Here is a 23,934-nt window from a genome sequence, read left to right as displayed (position 1 = left end):
GAAACAGGAAGCTCATGGGCTGATGAAGCAGATGGCTTTTGGAACATTACAATAAGTCTTTTTCCTGGAAACCTATTAGACCCTGGAAAATATGTGCTCTGTGGATTGAATATTAACAGACACAGAAATCTTCAGAAAAACAAGATGACACAGGAGCAGCCATTGCCAGCCAATGACCAAATAAAATATTTCTGGGGTCAGTGGGACAAGTGGCAAGATTCTTTGCAAATCCATGTACTCTCCTTATGAATAAGACTAGTGATTGACATCATCTGAGCAAGAAAATATCTCTTCATGGTACACGTAGTAAAATATTATAAAGATATATGTAAAATAATATAACATTTAAAAGATGATACTGCAAATAGGAGCTACTAGAGTTATAGTTAACAGAGAGACTAAAGTCTTAGGGAAAGAAAAGTTGTAAAAATATATTATGCCTCTTTAACTCAGTAAAATTTTATTCTTATTTCTAAGATGTAAAAGCTTTTCATCATTATGAGAGACATGAATCCTAAAGCCTTCTTGATTTCCCTCACCCCCAATCAAATATAAACTTTGCTCCTTTGCACTTCCACTGCATTTCGTACCATTATGTAACATTCTTAATCATTTAATAAATCTTATTTTTAATGATTCAAATATTAGCACAGGTTCACTGTAACCATTTTTTAAAAAAATAGAAAAGAATAAAGAAGAATATTAAAATCACTTTTAATTCATCACCCAGACATCCATTATTACCATTTTGGAGCATTCCTTTCTGTCTTTTACATATGTAATTTTTAAGAGAACTCAATTTGTACAGTTTGGTGTCCAGTTTGATTTTCCTCATGACACTATTTTGTGAGCATTTCTCCATCATTCGATATTCTTATAACTTGTTCTACTTTGTCTTCGAGTTATTTATATGCATATCTCATCATACCTATTAGACAGTAAGTTCCTCAAGGGCAAGGCTAGGTCCTCCTTGTCTTTCATATATCCATCATGATGTTCCATATGTCATAGACACCCAATAAGTGTTTTTTGTTTGTTTTGTTTATTTTTGAGACAGAGTCTCACTCTGTTGCCTGGGCTAGAGTGCTGTGGTGTCAGCCTAGCTCACAGCAACCTCAAACTCCTGGGCTCAAGCAATCCTCCTGCCTTGGTCTCCCAAGTAACTGAGAGTATAGGCATGTGCCACCATGCCAGGCTAAATTTCTCTCTATATTTTTTTAGTTGTCCAGCTAATTTCTTTCTATTTTTAGTAGAGATGGGGTCTCACTCTTGCTCAGGCTGGTCTCAACCTCTTGAGGTCAAAGGATTCCCTTCCCACTCCCCCACCCCCGCCCACTTTGGCCTCCCAGAGTGCTAGGATTACAGGCGTGAGCCACCACGCCCAGCCCCCTATAAGTGTTTATGGAATTAACTGAATTAAATTGAATCTAGTATAAGATCCTTAGAAAGAGTCATTATATAACAGGAAGAAGAATAAAGAAAAACAACAAAAACAGAAAAAAGAAATTCATGCATGACTAAAGACAAGTATAAACTATACTGCCAAAACAGAAAATTCCAGCAGTGCACCTCTGCCTTGTACCCTTTTCACCTCTGATTTGCAGAAAAATAAAGAGAAGTTTATGAACTAGCTCTCTGTGTCAGCACAAGTGTAAAGGGAACAGACTCAGTTGACATTTGAGTCACATTTGACTCTCAACTTCACAGTCACAGCCAACAATTTCTCCCAAATAAATAGTCCCTTTATTGAGCTTACCTGTATTGCAGCTGGTCCCTCTGATCAGTCAGGAGAGAAGCAAGTGAGGTGGAGTCAGCCTGTCTTGGAAGGACAGTTGTGTGGCAGTCCCCAGGGAGAGGGCTTGGTGATGGTGTTTTTACCAAGCTGTTGCCGCAAAAGCTCAGCAAAGAGCTCCATGTGACTTAATATTTCTATGGCTGTATTTGTTGGCTAAAAGAAGTGTATACAACAAGGTATTATGGTGGAAGAATGGGACTAAAGAACACTATAATGTCCAATGTTGGGGCATAATTCTTCACTAATGTTTTTAAAAATCATGTTCTTGAAGAATAATTAAATAACATGGTAATCATGCTTACTATACAATTTTTGGTGAAAAAATCAATATAAAACTTAATATACATATGCACATATGTATGATTTCAATTTTGTGGGAAAAAAATATGTGCGTATAGGAAAGGAAGGAAATACACCAAAATGTTAACCATGGTTATTTCTGGAAGGTGAGATTATGTGTGATTTTGGTTGTTTTCATTACATAGCTCTAAATTGTCTATATTGACCTTTGACATTTACATTACAATAAATAGTTTATAACTGGAAAAATTAAGAAATGCTGAGACTGACCTTCTACACATAATGTGGTAGGGAGGGTGAGGGTGCAGAAAGGAGACGGCAAATGAGATTCTTTATTCTCTCCCTCTTAGGGTAATTTTGGTTTGTATCTCCTGTTTGAAGCCTTTTCCACTAACCTTTGGCTCAAGTTCAGTAGTGGCCAGTTCTCCCTTAGAGAACCTTTCCCTCTCCCACCCCACAGCACATGGATTACTATCTGGGTCTGAACTGGGATGACCTAGTCCTGACATTCAGTATAGCCCAGTGCACTATTGGCGAGGGTGTGAAGAAACACTTCTCTTGATAAATAGACTTATTACAACAGAGCAAAAAACATGAAGACAAGAACAGGATGCCTCCTGCTGGGAATAGGTGCCAGAGGCAGTTTCTCCCTGGTTCCTCATCCCACCTGACTGTAAATGAAGCAGTTAGTTCCTGGCTTTGGGTCTCCAGAACCTCTCCGTTTCTCTAATCACTTTTAGTGGCTAAGTGAAGGAAACATCTCGAACTCCCACCTCCGCCTCCCAGAGCACTACGATTATAGGCGTGAGCCACCCACCTGGCAATGAGTGAAGGAAACATGTATGCACTTTCATAATAAACTTAAAGCTACATCCACTCACATGAACTATTGAGGAATTTTTTTGTTTAGCACCTACAGCATCTATTATAGAATTTTTTTTTACATAGTAGGCCCTCAATAAAATAACTGGAATATAATGGAATGAAATAATTGTGATCAGTTTGTGTCACTTCTCTAATTCATGCTACAAGGTCTGAGCCTTGACCTACACTTGACTTTCACTCACCGTGAGGCAGAGGAGGAACATCCTAATACTACCACAGTATTGAGAAACCATGAAGAATACTTGGCACTCAGATATAAGACTATTTCTGGCCGGGCGCGGTGGCTCATGCCTGTAATCCTAGCACTCTGGGAGGCCTAGGCAGGCGGATTGCTCAAGCTCAGGAGTTCAAGACCAGCCTGAGCAAGAGTGAGACCCATCTATAAATAGACGGGTCTACTATAAATAGAAACAAATTAATTGGCCAACTAATATATATAGAAAAAATTAGCCGTGCATGGTGGCACGTGCCTGTAGTTCCAGCTACTCGGGAGGCTGAGGCAAGAGGATCGCTTGAGCCCAGGAGTTTGAGGTTGCTGTGAGCGAGGCTGATGCCATGGCACTCACTCTAGCCAGGGCAACAAAGCGAGACTCTGTCTCAAAAAAAAAAAAAAAAAAAAAAAAGACTATTTCTATGAGTGCCACATTCCATGGACTCCACCAAGTGTTGCAGTCTTTTCATGTGATGTCTGCATGAGCTAATAAGGAAAGAGGTCTGGAAAAAGCTCTGGAGCTTCGAGGTAAGGGAAGAATTGGAAGTGATTGCCTCACTTGGTCTTCATACCTCTCTCTCTCCATGGCCTAGATGAACATATCATTTCAAAGTTTACTACTATTCCTCTATACTATATCATAATAGTATACCTTAGATTTGGGGGGCAAAGTTAAAATTTTAAATATTTCCTCTCATTATTCTCCAAAATATGACAATACTTGGCTATTAGTAACCACCAGCACTGAGCATGCTAGCCAAACTAGACCTATCACCATTTCCCAGATATATGCTATAATTTTCAATATCTTTCTTCTTTCCTTCAATTTTGTATACCTCATCCCATTTGTACCAAAATTTGACCATCCCCTGAAGGCTTTCCTAATTGTGGCAGTATGAGATAGTATTCACTTACTCCTCTGTATAACAGTTACCAAATGCTACTTTACATTTTAATATGGGTTCACGTGTTTTTTTCAAAATAACAACTTTATTGAGATATAATTCATATACGATAAAATTAACCTACTTAAAGTGTATAATTAAATGGTTTTTAGTATATTCAGGGTTGTGCAACCATCACCAAAATGAATTTTTTAACAATTTCATCACCCCAAAAAAGAAACCCTTCACACATTAGCAGTCACTCCCAATTCCCTTCCCTCCAGCTCTTGGCAACCACTAATCTACTTTCTGTCTCTACAGATTTGCCTATTTTGGACATTTCATATGAACACAATCAAACAGTGTGCATTCTTTTATGACTGGTTTCTTTCACTTATGTGTTAGCATAATGTTTCCAAGATTCATCCACATTGTAACATATATCAGCACTTCATTCCTTTTAGTGCTTGATAATGTTCCATTGTGACATACACTTTGTTTATTCTTCATCAGTTGATGGAGATTTGAGTTGATTTCACTTTTTCATTATGATGAAAAATGCTGTTATGAACATTCATGTATAAGTTTTTGTGATGACATATTTTCATTTCCCTTAGGTATATACCAGGAGTGGAATTGCTAGGTGATACGGTAACTCTGGTTTTTTCTAAACTTTTGAAGAATAGCCAGACTGTTTTCAAAAGTGACTGTACCACTTTTCATTCCTATTATCAGTCCATAAGGGTTTCAATTTCTCCACATCTGCACCAGTACTTATTATCTATCATCTTTTTTATTTTAGCTAGCTTAGTGGGTATGAGTGGTATCTTGTTGTGCCTTTTTTTTTTTTTTTTTCCTATTTTTAGTATAGATGGCCTCCAAAATGCTAGGATTACAGGCATGAGGCACAGCACCCGGCCTCATTGTGCTTTTGATTTTGATTTCCCTGATGGCTAATGATGCTGATCATATTTTCACATGCTTATTAGAGATTTTTACATATTCTTAGAGAAATGTCTTTTCAGATCCTTTGCTCTTTTTAAAATTGGTCTTGATATAACTGGGAGACAGATAAAACAATAAACATAAATCTTGGATAAGGAGAGTTCAGACCAGGCTCTCAAATCTTAAGTCTTAAAACATGAATAGCCCGAAGCAGAGGACCATGGTTTATGTAGGAAATTGTGCAATCATGAGTAACGACTGTTGTCAACTTTGTTTCTCTTTACGCTGATCATGATTTAACAAGTAGCAGTGAATAATAGTTATGAAAATAACGATTATTACTATTACAGCTCATAATATTAATAATTGCCATTATTTATGGAGTATTGACTTTGTGCTAGGTATTAATGTGGTGGGTTTTTTTTTGTTTTTTTTTGAGACAGAATGTCACTCTGTTGCCCGGGCTAGAGTGCTGTGGCGTCAGCCTAATTCACAGCAACCTCAAACTCTGGGCTCAAGCGATCCTTCTGCTTCAGCCTCCTGAGAAGCTGGGACTACAGGCATGCATTAGCATGCCTGGCTAATTTTTTCTATATATTTTTAGTTGGCCAATTAATTTCTTTTTATTTTTAGTAGAGACAGGCTTTTGCTCTTGCTCAGGCTGGTTCCTGACCTTGAGCGATCCACCCACCTCGGCCTCCCAGAGTGGTAGGATTACAGGGGAGAGCCACCGTGCCCAAGCAATGCTAGGTACTAATGTTAAGCACTTTAGCCTTATGCCTTAGGAGGACCCTATGAAACACATAATATATTAATACTTCATAACACAGATGATGAAATCAAGGCTTAAAGAGATTAACAAAATCAACATTAAGTAACAGAAATCTAATTTCCAAAGATAGGTTTTGAAAACCATATCTAATAAAAGCCAAAATCTACTCTTTCAATCACACCAGTATAATGCCTCCCAGCTAGTATGGTTTATGAAAGCATTCTCCACTCAGATTATTTCTTAATTTTTCTGCAGTCAATAGGTCAATAGGGCCATTGAAGTCAGGTATGCCCAAAATTATGCATGCATTTATTTCATTTATTCACTATGTATTGAGTGCCTACTATGTCTTAGGTGAATGCCATGGTAAACAGACAGTTCCTGCCCCATAATATTCTAGTCAGGAGACTTATACTGAAATGTATTCAGTTTGACCAAGCATAACATAAAGTGAAGTTTTGAAAAGCTGACAAATATGCCATGTACTTTCCCAATTCCCTATAACCCAGGCTGACTAGATGGTTTCAAGGCTCACTGTAGGGTTGAGGGATGTTGCTTAATTTAGACCCATCTAGCTGCTTTGAAAAGAGATGCATCCAAGATAGCTCAGATAGAAAGGGTTTACTCTAATAAGCATCGAAGAGACTCTTATATTAATCTAATCTAGCTTTTAACAAAGTTGCCCCCAATGAAGCTGCACCTGGATTGTCACTCTGGATATAAGGCAGCCCTAGACCTCAGCAGCATTTTATGAATCTTTGCACTTATGTTCCACAGTTGACAAAAATTAACAGCACTCCACACGTCTGCTTCTTTCTGATCTGCTACCAACTGCAATTTCTCTCTAGGTTACTTGGATTAAACTCTTCGGAGAGAGTGAGAAAAACCATCTTCACTTCTTTCTCTTTGGGCAGTGCCACCGGGCACCACCAAGCAGTCTGCTAATGGACTTACCTTGGTAAGTAACTTTCTTATGTGTAAGCTTTGTAGAGAAAAAAAAAAAAGGCTAAGTACTTTTCTCATTTTTACTCATGACTTTTCAAAGTCATAAAAAGTAATTTCAGGAAAGACTAAGTTTGGGACAATGATGAAAACATATGTTAATAAGAATTACTAAATTAGTGCCAGAATAGGGATTTTCCCAGTTTAATTGTAGTTTTAACCTGGAGCAAAATTTCAATGCTTTCTGAGTTCTTCAGCTGACCAATTAACTTGAGCTATCTCACTCACATCAAGGAACCTGCTGGCTGATCCCAGATTCATTCCTAGTCACTACAACTTGGACCCAAAACCACAGAAGTGCTTCCACAATTAAAATGGGCAAAACATCCTTACTTGAAGTACAGTTTTTCTTATCATTAAAAAAATAATCCTGTAGGGCAAGTAGGGAAGGTATTATCCATATTTTATGGATGCGGCCCTTGTGCCAGGACACAAGACTATTAACAGCGGAACCCAAGTAAGGATCCAGGGTTCCGATTTCTAGTCCAGCTGCCTTCGCACTTCGAAGTCGGCTTTGTTAATCCCTGGACTTTAAATTCCTGGGGTTTGCTGTCATGGAGCCAAATCAACACTAAATTCCTGTTCTCACACAATCTTGCTGACTAGGGGCCCCACTTCTAAAGCGAAAAACAAGTGGGCGGCGCACCTTGACGCGCTAACCCTCAAGGCCAATCAGTCCTTGGGCTGGTACCCAGGCGGTCTTGGAGCCCGCAGACAAGTCACCAGACTCCAGTAACTACTAAGCGCGGCCGCCCAAACCCCGCCCAGCTGCCCAAACCCCGTCCAGCTCAGAAGACAACTACGCGGCCTCCAAGTCTCTCCCCAGCTCCGCGCAGCTCCGCCGCGCCGCGCGCCACGTGAGGCGGAGCCTGCCCTCGCAGCGGCGCGCGCACCCCAGACCCCAGCGTCGCGTGGCCCGTCACGGGCGCGCCGGGTCAGTGTCCGCGCGCGCCACTTCCGACTCAGGCCTCGGTTCAGGTTCCGGGGCGCGGCGGAGCGCGCGGCCCTGTGGGGAATCCGGCGCCAGGCGCCGTGTGGCCGCCAGGATGGAGGAGGCCGGAGCGGCGGTGGCCACGGCCGGGGAGGCCGAACTGAACTGGTCCCGGCTCAGCCTGTCCCCCGAGACGCTGGAGTCCGAGCTGGAGGCGCGAGGCGATGAGCGGCGCGGCTCCCGGGAGGCGCTGCTGCGTCTGCTGCTGCCTCACAACCGTCTGGTGTCGCTGCCACGGGCGCTGGGCAGTGGCTTCCAGCACCTCCAGCTGCTGGACGTGAGCGGCAACGCGTTGACCACGCTCGGGCCGGAGCTGCTCGCGCTGCACGGCCTGCGCACGCTGCTGGCCAAGAACAACCGGCTCGGCGGGCCCAGCGCGCTGCCCAAGGGCCTGGCCCAGTCGCCGCTCTGCCGCAGCCTCCAGGTGCTCAACCTCAGCGGCAACAGTTTCCAGGAAATGCCCGCCTCGCTGCTGGAGCTGCGCGCCCTGCAGACCCTGAGCATGGGCGGCAACCAGCTGCAGAGCATCCCCGCCGAGATCGAGAACTTGCGGAGGTGAGCAGGTCTCTGCCGACGGGAGGGCGGGAGGTCCTGTGGCGCCCGGTGTGGGCGCCGACCTTTTGTCGCGCAACTGTTTTTTTTCCAGGCTGTTTCTTTAACTGTTTGGTAGTGAGTACTACTCGGCAGCCTCAGCGGGTTGTAGTAAAGATCTAAAAAGATTGCTTCTGTGACAGAGTTTAGTGTGTCGTGTTTGGCTTTTGAAGATTTTCGAGCCAGTTTTTCTTTCTTTGTTGAATCTGAGGCGTGATTCGAACTGAATGGGGGTACTCAAACAAATGTAAATCTGAGGTTCTCACTTCGTAGCTCAGAAGTCTTTGGATCAAGGTATTTTACATGCCTTTTAGCACAGCCTGCAAGGGCCTCTGATCTCACTGTTCCTTTCCACTGCATTCTTATCTCCCTTTTCTCTGTAGAAATACCAACAGTACCGTTCGTGGAGTTCAGTGAACCATGCACTTTCCCATGTAGGAAAAGCAGGTCATATAGGTGCTGGCACTGGTATGCAGTCATTAATATGTGTTGTATGGATGCATTGCCTCTGTACATGTGTTGTTCCTTTGCCTGGAATGTTTTCTTCTTCTGACAAACTCCTATTCACCCTTCAAAACCTATCTCAAGGCCGGGCGCGGTGGCTCACACCTGTAATCCTAGCACTCTGGGAGGCTGAGGTGGGCGGATTGCTCAAGGTCAGGAGTTCGAAACCAGCCTGAGCAAGAGCGAGACCCCGTCTCTACTATAAATGGAAAGAAATTAATTGGCCAACTAAAAATTTATGCAAAAATTAGCCGGGCATGGTGGTGCATGCCTGTAGTCCCAGCTACTCGGGAGGCTGAGGCAGGAGGGTCGCTTGAGCCCAGGAGTTTGAGGTTGCTGTGAGCTAGGCTGACGCCAAGGCACTCTAGCCCAGGCAACAGAGTGAGACTCTGTCTCAAAAAAAAAAAAACCAAAACCTGTCTCAAGGGTCACCTCTGTGATTCCTTTCTTTACTGCTCCCTGCACAATTATTGCCTAAACTGTGCTTTGTCAGTAACTCATTTATCCTGCCATTTGCATTTACCTTTGTTGAATATAATTCCTTGTTTACAAGAATTACCTGCCTCACCTACTAGATTATTTAGTAATGTATGTTAAATTTAATGTTAGGAAGAAGCAGAGAAAGCAAGATAATAAAATTCCCCTATAGGTGCCCTGTGGGAGAGTAGGAAATAGAGCAAGAACAAGTGTATTGTCCAAAGTGAAAATCCATGTAAAATATTTTCACATTATTTATTGCATTTTCAGAGAGAGGAAAATGTTAGAGGTGGAAGGCCCTCAGAGTTAAGTGCAGTGAAAATGACTTTGACCTGGGAATAAGAACTCTTGGTGTCCAAGCCTTAGGCAAGTCACTTAACATATCCTAACGGTAGCTTCTTAATCTGCAAAATAGAACAAGAGGTCCCTTCATTTACTCCTCAACAAAAATTTGAGTACCTGCCATGTGTCAGGCACTGTCCTAGGTGCTGGGGATACAATGGTGAACATGATCCTTCCCTCATGGAGCTGACAGTACTAGCAGATCAGACAGACATTAAACAACTAACTGTAAACCTCATTATTTAATTACAATGGTTATAGGGTAGCAGAGTCACGCAGCAGAAGCCTGCTGGGCCCATAATTACAATGGTTATAAGTTCTGTGAAGATGTGTAGAATGCTTTGAGACAAATAACGAGTGACCTAACTTATTTTGGTTAAATAATAACAGAGTGACCTAACTTATTTTTGTCCTTGAGCAAGTAACATGTGAATTGAGCTTTTGGAAGAAAAGTAGAATTAACTAAGTGAGAGAGGTAGTGGGATCAGTCCAGGTACAGGGAACAGTGCTTGTGAAAGCCCAAACATAAGAAGGAAAGGACTTAAATTCTGAAAGAATTTAGTACAGCAAAGGATGCTGTACTATGAATTGAGCAAGAAAGGAAAGTGGCAAATGCAAATTTAGGCCAGTCAGGCCATGCCAGGTCTTGAAGGCTGTGGTAAAGTTTGGATTTTATTCTAAGTGTGCATGGGAAAGTTTTCAGCACATGTGTCTTGCTGCTGCTTTGAGGGAATGGAGTGGGGAGAGGGTAGAGACATGAGAGGAGATTTGAGGGCTGGTTAGAAGAAGGCTATTTTATTAGGATGACAGATGATGGTAGTTTATGCCAGAGTGATAATAGGAGAGATGATAAAAAATAGAAGGGTCGGAGAGAGATTTAGTGGTAAAATCAACAGGCCTTGGTTCCTTCTAATTTTAATGTTATGTAATTACAATCTTAGAATTTTCTCAGTATACTAAGAGGAACCCAGGGAAGGTATTTCCAACACATGGGGGAAAAGGTAGGCAGAAATCCCATTTACTGAATACTTAAAATGTGGTAGACCCTGTCATAGGTGCTCTAAATATGCTTTTTAATTCTCACAGTGATTGTATGAGACGATGTACTCCCTTTTTTTTTTTCCAGAGGAAAATGACGCTCAGCGAAATTAAGTAACAAGATCATAGACCTCTACAGTCTTTGACCACAAACCCATGAGTTTTCCATAGTGGCAGAGTAGAACTAGAACATGAATCTTTGGACTTTTGTTCTGTTGTATATGTGATCAGGAGGATTTGTGAACGTCATTGGTTGACCTGATTGACCCCTGGTTGACCTGATTTTCTGAACTAACAACTGTGCCATATGTGTTTATTGGTCATTGTGTCTTTGACTCCAATAATATCTTTAATGTCAGTGTTTTCGTTTTTCAGTTATATTCTCTATTTCTGTTTACTGATAAGAATTAGTAAAGGTTTGGGCCATGATCCAAATATAAACTCTGATTGAGTATAGGCTAAAAGGATTGTATACAAATATATTCTTAGACGAAGAAACAGCCTTGGCAATGACCTGATTCACCATCTTCTTTTTTACAGATGAGGAAACTGAAATTTATTATCAGTGACTTGCTTGAGGCCAAATAGGGACAGTGAGAATCATGTGATTCAGACCTCAAAAACTGCTAATTATCCTAACCAGTTACTGACTTAATAAAAGTGAAAAAAAAAACAAAAAAAACTGCTAATTATTCGCTACTAATATAATAATACATTGAAGCTTCAAGAATATAGAGGTACCTTAAACCTTAAGGTACTTGTCCATGAATACCATATTCTCTTAGAATATGCATGAATTCTACAGGCCTCATTGGTAACCCTGATGTATATTGTAAACTATGCCATGTTGCTTTTTAAACCAGGTCTAGCACATTGGCACATTAAAAAGATATCTGACTTCTTTAAGAGCAATTTTTTAAAAATGCAGAATATAATAAATTAAAACTTCCCCTTTTCCCCTATGCTTCATTATTCTCGGAAGAAATAACAAGTAAATATTCTTTGCTTAATTGGTGTCATTGACATCTCCGTATTTAGCAGGGTGTCTTCAGGTATGTTTTCTGTACCCTATTGATGCTTTCCCTGAGTGGTAAAATTTTTTTTTAAAGGGTTTCTGACATTGCTTTCAAAGTATAACAAATAAATAGATACTGAAAATCTTACTTATGATTAACTTCATTTCCCTGGAGTAAATTAAACTATGAGCGTGAGCCATAAGGTTGTGGATGTAGATTCTTTCTATCAAAGTGTGAGGTTATTTTCCCATAAATAAATATAACTGTTTGGCTCTAGTATATCAGCAAACTTGTTTTTATTTCATAATGCTGAAAAAGTAGCTATGATTCATATTTTGACCCATTTCTTCTTCTGAATCTTACTCTTTATTTCTCTCAATTAGCTTAGACATTAATTGAGAAAGAATTTATCACCCAGTGGATAATAGACTTTAAACAAAAGCTTCAGGGTTGTTTGGTGTCTATATTTGGCACAAGTGAGTTTCATTGATACTCTTCCCCACAATCTTTTCTTCTTAAGTAATGCCTTCATTTTACTGTTCATCACCCTTCTCTCACTATCTGTTTGATGTGGTTTTGGAAGATTAAGATACGAAGATTGTGACAAAACAAAAGGTAAAAATTAGTGCCCTGGAATGTTTTGAAGCTAGTGTACAACAGGTTGATATCTTAAGAAAGAGGTGATATGATCAGATGGTAAATAGAATGTGGTAGAGTTTAAATAAAACCCCCATTTAGACTTTTCCATATTTAGACTCACATACTGAGTTTGTCTCTGGCTCTCAACTTCTTTCCTGTGACTTCTTTCTTTTATTTCCTAAGTTTGGGGCAAGTATCAAGAGAAGATGGCTCTATTCATGCGTCTACTTTTGAACACATATATACTTTAAAATCCTATGGTGGGTGATAGCATTCGAAATGATTTAAGGAGGATGCTACTTTAAGAAAACCACTTTCTCTTTTCTTTCTTTTCTTTTCTTCTTTCTTTTCCTTTTTCTTTTTCTTCTTTCTTTTTTTTTTTTTTTTGAAACAGAGTCTGACTCTGTTGCCCGGGCTAGAGTGCTGTGATGTCAGCCTAATTCACAGCAACTTCAGACTCCTGAGCTCAAGCAATCCTCCTGCCTCAGCCTCCTGAGTAGCTGGGACTACAGGTGTGCACCACCACACCTGGCTAACTTTTTCTATTTTTAGTAGAAATGGGATTTCACTCTTGCTCAGGCTGGTTTTGAACTCCTGAGCTTGAGCAGTCCTCCCACCTTAGCCTCCCAGAGTGCTAGGATTAAAGGTGTGAGCCACCACGCCCAGCCAGAAAACTACTTTCTTTATCCACAAATGTTCATTTTCTCTGTCTTTCTCTTCCTTTCTGTTTTCTCCCTCTTTGTACATCCCTGTCTCACTTTAACACATTGACTGCCACACTAGAAAAATAATTATTTTCCCCTGGGGCCACAGTGTTTTATTAAAACAAAATGATCCTTTTAAATTTGTTATTCTTTATTGTTTTCTGTGTGTGAGTTATATGCAACGCTGTCTACGGTTTTAGAATTAAATTGTCAATATTAATTGTAAAAATAAGAACATCAACAAGTAAGATTTTCATGAACCAAGTGCAAGGATTTGCTTCATAAGGCCCCAGGCTCAAAACTAGCATGAGTTAAATACAACTCATGTGGCAGTTAATGTGTTAATTTCATCTCTCTTTAATCGACCATATAAGACAGGACTAATGTATATTTTTATTATATTTAATGTCTGTTTACTTGGGTGGAGAAGCAAAAAGCACTTTCTCTTATATCTGGGTTAAAGTTGATTGGCACTAGGGGGGCCTAGCATATTTTTTAGTAGGTCATTGTCCCTTGATAGAGAAAAGGCACCCACTTCATTATCCCTAAGGATTGGAAAGGTGATGCACTTTTCAAGGAACAACTTTAAGGCTAGTCTGTTAATGCTAAACAGAAAGGAAAGGAAGAATTTGTTCTATAAATTTATTTATGTTTTCCTGTTTTGTGTTTATCAAGCACTGAAGTAATAGAAGCGTTCCAGCTCTGACGAACAATGCAATGCTGACAAACACAAGAACTTAAACTCTGCAGTTTTGCTTCAAATTCAATAAGTTTTTGTTTTCCTTACAGAAAAGCATATTTAGAAACTGTGTTTTAGAAATTTAATTCCTATAAATCATTGAAAGGTGTCAAGTCTCTAGAACTTTGGCAATTATGAGTGTGAAAGTAAGAAATACTCCTGAAAGTATAAATTTAATATGGTTATGTAATCTGATTAGTGATTCTCATCAGTTGCAAAAGAGAATTTACGTAATTGCAAAATCATGGCCTTAGTTATGTTTTAGAACTTACCAAATCCTTTTCTGCCAAAGTCACAGGAACTACAAATGTTTGACATTCTTTCTGTGTGCCTCCCTCTTCCACAGCATTGAGAGAAGAAGATATTGAGTAGTAACTCATCACCAGAGACTAGTGTCTCTTGGTTCCTGACTATCTAGTAAATTCAGGCTACTATAACAAAATACCATAAACTAGGTGACTTATAAACAGAAATTTGTTTCTCACAGTTCTGAAGGCTGGGAATTTCAGGATTGACCAGCAGTTTTGATGTCTGGTGAGGGCTTGCTTCCTGATTCATAGACTGCAGTTTTCTCACTGTGTCCTCACATGGTAGACAGAGGAAGCAGGCTCTCCCAGGACTGTTTTAAGGACACTAATCCCATTCATGAGGGCTCTACTCTCCTGAATTTATCTAATCCCAATTACCACCCAGAGACCCCCACCTCCTAATACCATAACACTTGGAATAGAGTTTCAACATGAATTTTGGGGATGCGGGGCACAAGCATTTGGTCCATTACACTGACCTAAGCAAATGGGGCATTATTTATTTATACTTGCCCTCAGAGTTACTCTTCCTTTTCTTCACTTTATTTTCTTTTTTCTCTCAGTAGACTATACTGCAAATTGTTATTTAACTATTAAATCTTTTATTAAAAGGACTTCCAAGTTTGTTCAACTTTTCTCTTATAGTCTTCTCATTAAAGTAGTTCCTTTTCCCAGGGTAGTTTCTGTTATTTGGACTCCAAATATTTTATTCAAGTAGATTTCATCATTTCTGAATAAGTGAGGATTGACGTATGGATACTAGGTAGGATCAAAAAACCCTGCCTAGGAACCTTTTCTCATCAGTGCTTAAGCACTTATGTGTGGGAGAATTCAATCTTGTAACCAGACAATTGATTTTTGCTACAAGGTAATCTTTGAGAGAAAAAAAGATAACATAAAATTAAAATAGTCTGCATTCTGTTTCTAAGCATAAGTCTAAAGAGAGAAATGCAACCTTGAAAAGCTTTATAGAATCAGAAATAGACAAAAAAAAATCCTTAATCTGTTTTTTATTTTAAAAAGACAAAACTTCAGATTCAAATTGGCTTTTTGAATCACCACATATTAAGGAAGGCTGAGATTATGAAAGATAGAGAAGAAATTCAACAAATGGAATTAAACCTGTAAAAATATCTATAATAAGGTAATCTGTAAAGTACTTTAAGTATATTTCCTAATTTCAGAGAGATAAAGGAAGGAACTTCATCAATGAAACAAGAATAGGGTGTTTTAAAACTGACAATTATGAAAACCCAGTTAGAATCCCTAGAAATGAAAAAATATAATTATGAACTTGTTAAATGGTCTAAATGGTAGACAGAAGTCAGCTGAAGAGTGAATCCTTAAGCTGAAAGATCTTACTGAGGTATTATGGAATACAGCACAAAGAGATAAAGAAATGAAAAGTATGAAAGAAATGTTAAGATGGGGAGGATAGATCCTGCAGTTCAAACTGGAAAGAGCAATTCTAGAAAGAGAATAGAGGCCAGGCCCAATGGCTCACACCTGTAATCCTAGCATTTTGGGAGGCCAATGTAAGAGGATTGCTTGAGGCCAGGAGTTGAAAACCAGCCTGAGCAAGCGCATGACTTCATCTCTACAAAACAAACAGAAAAATTAGCCAGGTGTGGTGGCTTGCACCTGTATTCCCAGCTACGTGGGAAGGTGAGGCGGGAAAATTGCTTGAACCCAGGAGTTTGAGTTTGCAGTAAGCTATGCTGATGCCACTGTACTCTAGCCCAGGCTACAGAGCAAGACCCTATGGGGGTGTGGGTGGGGGGAAAGATTAGAGAAAATAAGAAAGACAACATTTGAAGTATTAGTGGATAAAATTTCCCACAATTAAAGAAAGAACTCTCTAAACTGATATCTTGAAATGTCATAGGAAAACTTCAGAATAATAAAGATGAATAGAGGAAAAAATGTTTAAAGTGCCTAACAAGAAAAAAAACAGATTACCTGCAAAGGAATAATAGTAATATTGATTGTAATAAGATAATGGAGCAACATCTTCCCAGTGCTAATGAAAAGTAACTTCCAACCTAGAATTTTATGCTCAGCTAAACTATTACTCAAGAGGGAGGGAAAAAATAAAAACATCAGAGACAAGGGACTCTAAGAAAAATGATCCTTAAAAAAAGTAACAAGCCTCCAAAAACAATGGGAACAAAGAAAATCAGTAAAACATGATAAATGTGAATAATTATTGATTGGAAATTAAATAAATTTATTTAGAAAATCAAGGTAGAACTAATTCTAGAAGATGATATGAAGAGGACAGAGAAGAGAGCATAAGTGTGTGGTTTTTTTTGTTTGTTTGTTTGTTTTTTGAGACAGAGTCTTGCTTTGTTGCCCAGGCTAGAGTGAGTGCCGTGGCATCAGCCTAGCTCACAGCAACCTCAAACTCCTGGCTCAAGCAATCCTCCTGCCTCAGCCTCCCAAGTAGCTGGGACTACAGGCATGCGCCACCATGCCCGGCTAATTTTTTGTATATATTAGTTGGCCAATTAATTTCTTTCTATTTATAGTAGAGACGGGGTCTCGCTCTTGCTCAGGCTGGTTTCGAACTCCTGACCTTGAGCAATCCGCCCGCCTCGGCCTCCCAAAGAGCTAGGATTACAAGCGTGAGCCACCGCGCCCGGCCAAGTGTGTGTTTTGAGAGAATGCACACAAAGGAAATTGAAGGGGATACCTACTAGCAAAATAGAAATAGCATATACCATTCAAAATAGTAGAGGGGGAATGGAACAAAAGGAAACTGGATAAGCACAACAAAAAGCAGAACTGAAGGAAAAAGATACTGAGATGTACCATGGTAATAGAAGACACAAGTCCAGCCATATCAACTATCAAAATGTACTGTTTATGAGTTACACTTAAAGATGTACTTTAAGTTACACTTAAAGATGTACTCACTCACATAATGAGATGTGCACCATCTGGGGGATGGTCATGCTGGAGACTCAGACTTGTGGGGGGGGGGAAGGCATTTATTAAAACCTTAAAATCTGTACCCCCATAATATGCCGAAATTAAAAAAAAAGAGATATACCAGTAAGTTAAAAGCAAAAGGATAGAAAAAGATTTACCAGGCAAATCATCATTTCTCATCTAAGCTACTGCATTAGGCTGCAGTCTGCTCTTCCTGCTTCCATTCCTGCCCAAGATGCTCCCCCATTTCTCCAGCTATTTGCCACAGAGTAGCCAAAGTGATCCTTCTAAAGAGCAAGTTAAAGTAAATGACTAGCCTTTGTTCAAAACCCTCCTTATGAAGGCTGGAAGGGTCTCTGTGATCTGGCTTCCCAGGCTACTTCTTAGACCTCTTTGATCACCGTGGTCCCTCAGTCACTCTGATCTACCCATGCTGGCTGTGCTGCTGTTTCACAACACACCAGTCACTTTTCCAGTGCAGGGGTTTGTACACAGCCAGTCATCTCCTTTAGATCTCTGTTCAAATGTCATCTCCTGAGAGAAATCTTTCCTGACCACTCTTTCTAGAGTTATCACCTCCATCACTATGTGATTGCCTCCGTTTTTCTTTATGGCACTTAAACTATCTGGCATAATAGATATGCCCTTGTCCATTTATTGTCTGTCTCACTGTAGTGTAAGCTTTTTCAGGTCAAGAACTTGAACTCATTTATTTACACAGTTTCCCTAGAATGGGAATATTTGTTAACTAGGCATTTTTTATGATATGTGATATTATTCCATTTTAAAGAAGAGAAAACTGAGGCACAGCAAGATTAAGTAATTGGTCCAAGTTTTTATATTGGTATATGGTGGAACCGGGATTGAATGAAATAAATATTAGTACTAGCAAAAGTAAAACTGGTAAGCAGTATTGATAATCAGAAGAAATTTCAAGACAAAATGTATTTAAAGGAACAAAGAGAATGCTTCATATAATTGAGAAGTTTTAGCAGTTATGAACTTGAAAGTATCACTATAAAGCTTCTGTACACTTAGGGGAAAGAGAGCAAAAACTGACAGAACTCTGAAGGGTAGAGGGAAACACCCATGTATGGTAGGAGCCTAGCCACCAAACCAAGAGGTGAAATAATAAGAGAAACTATAAAAAATGTGTTGCGTGAACAAGCTTAATCCTAATAGCCATTTTTATACACATGTACTACATGAATAAAAATATACCATCCTCTAGGCCACAAAGGAACAAAGTTATGCAAAACATATATTTAACAACAAAGCTCCCAACAAATTAATGAGAGAAAGCCATATAACCCATGAGAAAAAGGGGTAAATGATATGAACAAGCGATTCTCTAAAGACATACAAATAGCTAGAAATATATGAAAAGATGCTAAACTTCACTAATAATTAGGGAACTGCAGTTCTGCAGATTAAAAAAACCAGAATGGTACCATTTTTCACACCATCAAATATTAATAGTTAAAAAAAATTAAAGCTGTTTTTATTTAAAACATTTAATAAAATGTTAACTTATTGTTGGAAAACAGAATAACTAATTGTAACTTTAATTTCATGATAGTGGTCAATTTAGACACCTCTAAAGAATATATTTGCTAAAATAAGAGCAAAGGAGAAATGTAGAGACTTATAGTTTTCTACTCTTTTCAAAAAAAGGCTAGTGGTTTTCCAGTTGCTTGTTAGTGCATCAATCCTAGCATACCAGTAAGAAAATCTGGGTTCCTATAATCTAGCCTCTCTTCAGCCTTATCTCTGGATTCCTCAAGATGTTTTGTCTTCTTCTGTTATTAAAAAGGTATACTCATAGTGTCTAAAAAGCCCTCTCCTCCAACCTGATGTCCTCTTTCTTCACATCTAAATGGGCTAAATTCATAGTCCAGCTGAATTCATAATACTTTTGGGAAGCCTTTTCCAGTTAGAACTACTGTGGCTTTTTCTTATTTCTCTTCCTTTTCATTCAATTCCTATATCATTTATTAATTGTCCTTCTTATTTTGGTATTTTAATCATGTAATGCTTATTTTTAGGTTTCCTTGTGTTTAATTATAATAATGTGTAACATTGGTATGTCTTGTCTGCTTAGGTATAGTAAAAGCTTCCTGAAGATTGCACTATTTCTCTAGAGATTGGATAGCACATAACAAATTCTAAGTGAAACATTTGCTGAATGAATAGATGAAATGTGTTCATTGTAGTAGAAACAATGGAGTATCTTGTCCAAATTGTATTTATTTACTTTTTTGTTTTTGTTCATTTATTTTTGCAGTTTAGAATGTTTATATCTTGGGGGAAACTTCATCAAAGAAATCCCACCAGAATTAGCAAATCTGCCTTCTCTGACTTACTTGGTATTATGTGACAACAAAATTCAAAGTGTGCCTCCTCAGCTTTCACAGTAAGTAGTTTCAGACATTTATATATACACAGATATCCATGCCTTGTAATTATTGTTTTGCATTCACTCACATGTTTTATATGTAGAAAAGAATTAGGTATTCTCAAAGTAAGTGATACGGTATCATTTACAGTAAATGGTAAGTATAGTTCTTAGGTTACTTTTAATTTTACTTTTATTTTTCATTTTTTTTTTTTTTGAGACAGAGTCTTGCTTTCTTGCCTAGGCTAGAGTGAGTGCCGTGGCGTCAGCCTAGCTCACAGCAACCTCAAACTCCTGGGCTCAAGCGATCCTCCTGCCTCAGCCTCCCGAGTAGCTGGGACTACAGGCACGAGCCACCATGCCCGGCTGATTTTTATGTTATATATATTAGTTGGCCAATTAATTTCTTTCTATTTTTATGGTAGAGACGGGGTCTCGCTCAGGCTGGTTTTGAACTCCTGACCTTGAGCAATCCGCCCGCCTCGGCCTCCTAGAGTGCTAGGATTACAGGCGTGAGCCACCGCGCCCGGCTAATTTTACTTTTTTTTTTTTTTTTTTTTTTTTTTAGGACCTTCAGAGCACAGGGTAAAATTTTACTTTTAAATGCCCTGGTTTATTCCTCAAAATATTTGTTCAGCCTATTTTCTATAATCAAAGAATAAAATATTAATTCAACATAGATTTCCCTTGGTTTTATGGGATTTTTAGTGATTTTATACTTGATATGAAGCATTCCTATCTTCATGAGGCTTTATAATGCGAAGGATCTTCATTCCTGTTGCATCTGAAATCTTTCCTTTTTTAGGTATCTGCATACTAGGGCATTCCATCTTACCCTCCCCCCTAAATATCTTTTTAGTATTTTATATCAGCTAGCACATCAGAATACACTCTAAGTACTCTAAGCTTGCTGAGGTTTCAAGGGCAAAAAAGTCCTTTATGACATTTACAAATTTTCACTATGATCTAGTTTCAGCACCTTTTTATTTCAGTTAACCTTAATTGCTCATTCTTAAGGGGAAATCAAGCTCTATACAGTATACACACAAACACAAAGTTAATTTTCTTGGTAGTTGCTTACTGCCATTGATTTTTTTTTTTTTTTTTTGAGACAGAGTCTCACTTTGTTGTCCAGGCTAGAGTGAGTGCCGTGGTGTCAGCCTGGCTCAAGCAATCCTACTGCCTCAACCTCCCGAGTAGCTGGGACTACAGGCATGCACCACCATGCCCGGCTAATTTTTTCTATATATATATTAGTTGGCCAATTAATTTCTTTCTATTTATAGTAGAGATGGGGTCTTGCTCTTGCTCAGGCTGGTTTCGAACTCCTGACCTTGAGCAATCCTCCTTCCTTGGCCTCCCAGAGTGCTAGGATTACAGGCATGAGCCACTGCGCCCAGCCAAGCTTACTGCCATTGATTTTTATACTGCATTTATTCTAGGTTGCATTCACTTCGTTCCCTCAGTCTTCACAATAACTTGCTGACTTATCTCCCTCGAGAGATCCTCAACCTTATTCATCTGGAAGAGTTGAGTTTACGAGGAAATCCACTGGTTGTTCGTTTTGTTAGAGATTTAACCTATGACCCTCCAACTCTCTTGGAATTAGCTGCACGGACCATTAAGATACGAAATATCTCCTACACTCCCTATGATCTTCCTGGGAATCTTCTCAGATACTTGGGTTTAGCCAGTAATTGCCCAAACCCAAAATGTGGAGGTAAGTTCATTCATTGTTCATGTTTTCCATTCATTTAGCTATGTTTTTGAATTTGATGATCTAAGTATTATTTTATTAATAATTAGCTAAGTTTTCTTTCAAAGATAGTTTGTTTATGTTCCCTTCATCCTTTCACTGTTTTACCAGAAAGTAAGTTGTTTATCCTCTAGATTTCTTTGTTGTTTTTTTTTTAATTCTTTCCATAATATTTTAGGATTCATACACAAGGCAAATACCCAGGAAGTCTCATCCTGTCTTGGATCTGTTATAAGATAATAAATCAGGATGGAAAAATGAAAGAAAACACGAAAGAGTGCATAAACAGTTCTAATTGTTTAAAAAGAGTTTCTAAAGTATTAGGACACCTTTCATATTTATTCGAAGGATGTTTTCTTAGATTCACCATTCTGTGTACCGTATACCTTTATAGGGTATGATTCATGATGAATGAGAATGGGCTAAATTTGTGATGATTTCAAGATGTACCCTAGAACTTTAAATTCTTTTAAATCCATGGTTCAAAGTTTCTTAAGTTTGGTATTTAGAGAGAATTAAGCAAATGATATAAGGCAAAGTAAGGTAAGTATCCCAAGGAATTCAAAATGCTATTGGAAATCAAAGGAGGGAAAGAGTACATTGAATTAAATCTAGAAAAGATGAGATGATTCTTAAGGTATGAATTAGATTTTGATAGGGTAAGATTGAGAATAGGAAACTTTTCAGACAGAGTACAAAGTGGAGACAGAGCAGTATGGGACGGAATGTTGGATAAGTAATAATTTGGCTCAGATGTACAGTTAAGGGAGTAATGAGAGAGAAGAGTGAAAAAATGCATTGAGGCTAGGTTGTGAAGGGCCTGAAGTGCCAGGGTGTGTGGGTGGGAAGTCATTTTGTTTTGACTCCCTCATAAAAGACTACTTAAAAAAAAAAAATCTCTGAGAAAATGCTGCATAATGAAGACCAAAACCAGGTGAGATTTTCCCTGGAAGTCCCATCTTGTCCTGAAACTGTTAGAAGGTTAAAAGGGAGAAAATGATTAAATCCCTCAAAGATTATTAAAAGATAAAAAAGACACTTTGGGTTTAAAAAGAAAATACTCTGGGCCATTTCTAATCACTCAGAAGGTGGAGGTTATAGTGCTGTGCTAAGTTAGAAGTGCTTAAGCTTTTCTCTGTGGTTCTCCTTTGCTGAATTGGCTATCACTGTGACAGAGGACCAGCATTCATACCAGGCCCTCAGGCCTAATAATCTAAATCTAGCCTCTTCTTTGTATTCATCCTTTTCTAGAAATGAACCTCTGCAAGAATTCTGTTCTCTCTCTGAAGTGGTTTCTTCATGACTTCTTTAGTATACTGTTGTGCTATTTATCTGAGGAACAAAAATGATTTAAAAATTATCAGTTTACAATTTGAGATAATATATAAGATGAAGCATTAGACATTTTTCTCCTCGGATTCATTATTGATCTGTAAGTTAAACAAAAGTACTTTTATATTTTGTGAGGTGTGTTCTTTCTTTTTATAGTCTGAGATCTTACAAATGATAAGATAGTATTGTACTATTTTAGCTCATAGTAACTTCATAATGCTTTATTTTATTACTTCCATCTATTTCCAGGAAGCTATCACATTTTGGGAAGATTTATTATCAATTTGTTGATTAACCAATTTATTGAATGTATCTACTTTCCTAAATTGTTGAATGTAATGTACCACAAATTTCCCCCTTTAAACTATTAATTATGAGTTATATTCTTACTACAAGATTAGAAAACTGCAATGTTAGTGGTACAGTATCGGAGGAAAAAATAGAAATAGAAATCATCTTTTCTCCTTTGCTTGGACCACATCTTTTTATTTTGACCCCTTACATGATAAATATATAGTAGTTGGTGCCAGAGGAATCTCAGTAGAATATAAAGGTTGAGATTTCTCTCCAGAGGGGCAATGAGACCCAGAGTTCTAAATGTTCTGGTTATACTGCAATCATTATGATAGTCTTTCTGTGTTAGAGATGGGTAGTATCTTTTTAAAGATAACTAGAACCCAGAGGCATGGCAACCTCTGCTTTCCTCTCAGCTGTAGCTCTGTTTTTACTTAGCTATGGGCCATAGTTTAGGAGCACTAACTCAGGAATCAAAAGAGTTGACTACTACTTTCAGTCTACCTGACAATATATAATTGTATGAGAATCAAGAGTGAGATTATCAGAGAAATAACAGTGGCTTTGAGGCCTGTAGATTTAGAGCCTATAGGAAATGTAAGATGACATTTTGTTTCTTTCAATTTTGCCTTCCCAGTACGTAAGAACAGAGGTACCAGAAGCCATCTCCTTTGTGCAAATTTTGTGTATAATAACTAATTCTTTAATATCATTATTAAAGGAGTTTTTGTTTTGCTTTAGTCTCTTGACTGTAAGGTAGAGGAAGGGCACTTTAGGTATCTTATAATGCCCCTTATCCACTGTCCCCCAAAGTCACCCAGAGGAAAGAAGCTAAGTAGACAGTATCCTTTGTGCGTCTGCTCCCTTTAAGATAAATCTCTTTGCCTTCCCTTCTTGTTGCAGCCACATTGCTCTAAGACCTTCCAGTAGATCTATACGCACCTGTAGATGCAAGTACTATTTCTGCTTAACATTCATGAAAGAGAAGACTTTTGTGACATTTCTCCAGAATGCTGCAGAAGGGTTGAAAAAGAAACTGTGATTCCTTGCTTTGTAATGATTACTTTGTATTCCTTCTGTCTA

General features: G+C 38.7%; 1 protein-coding gene across 2 annotated transcripts in view; it reads left to right on the top strand.

The window, feature by feature from the left end:
* Positions 1-7,707: 7,707 nt before the first annotated feature.
* The window catches only part of LRRC58 (leucine rich repeat containing 58), a 30,814-nt gene continuing 14,587 nt past the window's right edge, over positions 7,708-23,934 (top strand). The window contains exons 1-4 of one of the 2 annotated variants that reach the window (XM_012780551.2): positions 7,743-8,340; positions 19,359-19,487; positions 20,912-21,189; positions 23,755-23,901. In XM_012780551.2, the coding sequence (XP_012636005.1) occupies positions 7,841-8,340; positions 19,359-19,487; positions 20,912-21,189; positions 23,755-23,768 (921 nt within the window). In that variant the 5' untranslated portion in view covers positions 7,743-7,840 and the 3' untranslated portion in view covers positions 23,769-23,901. Of the gene's footprint in view, positions 8,341-19,358; positions 19,488-20,911; positions 21,190-23,754; positions 23,902-23,934 lie in introns of those variants that run through there. The other variant, XM_012780552.2, reaches the window with a different exon arrangement.

Source organism: Microcebus murinus, chromosome 1 (genome assembly GCF_040939455.1).
Source record: "Microcebus murinus isolate Inina chromosome 1, M.murinus_Inina_mat1.0, whole genome shotgun sequence".
NCBI classification, from domain to species: domain Eukaryota; kingdom Metazoa; phylum Chordata; class Mammalia; order Primates; family Cheirogaleidae; genus Microcebus; species Microcebus murinus.
This window is presented reverse-complemented; position numbering and strand designations above follow the sequence as displayed.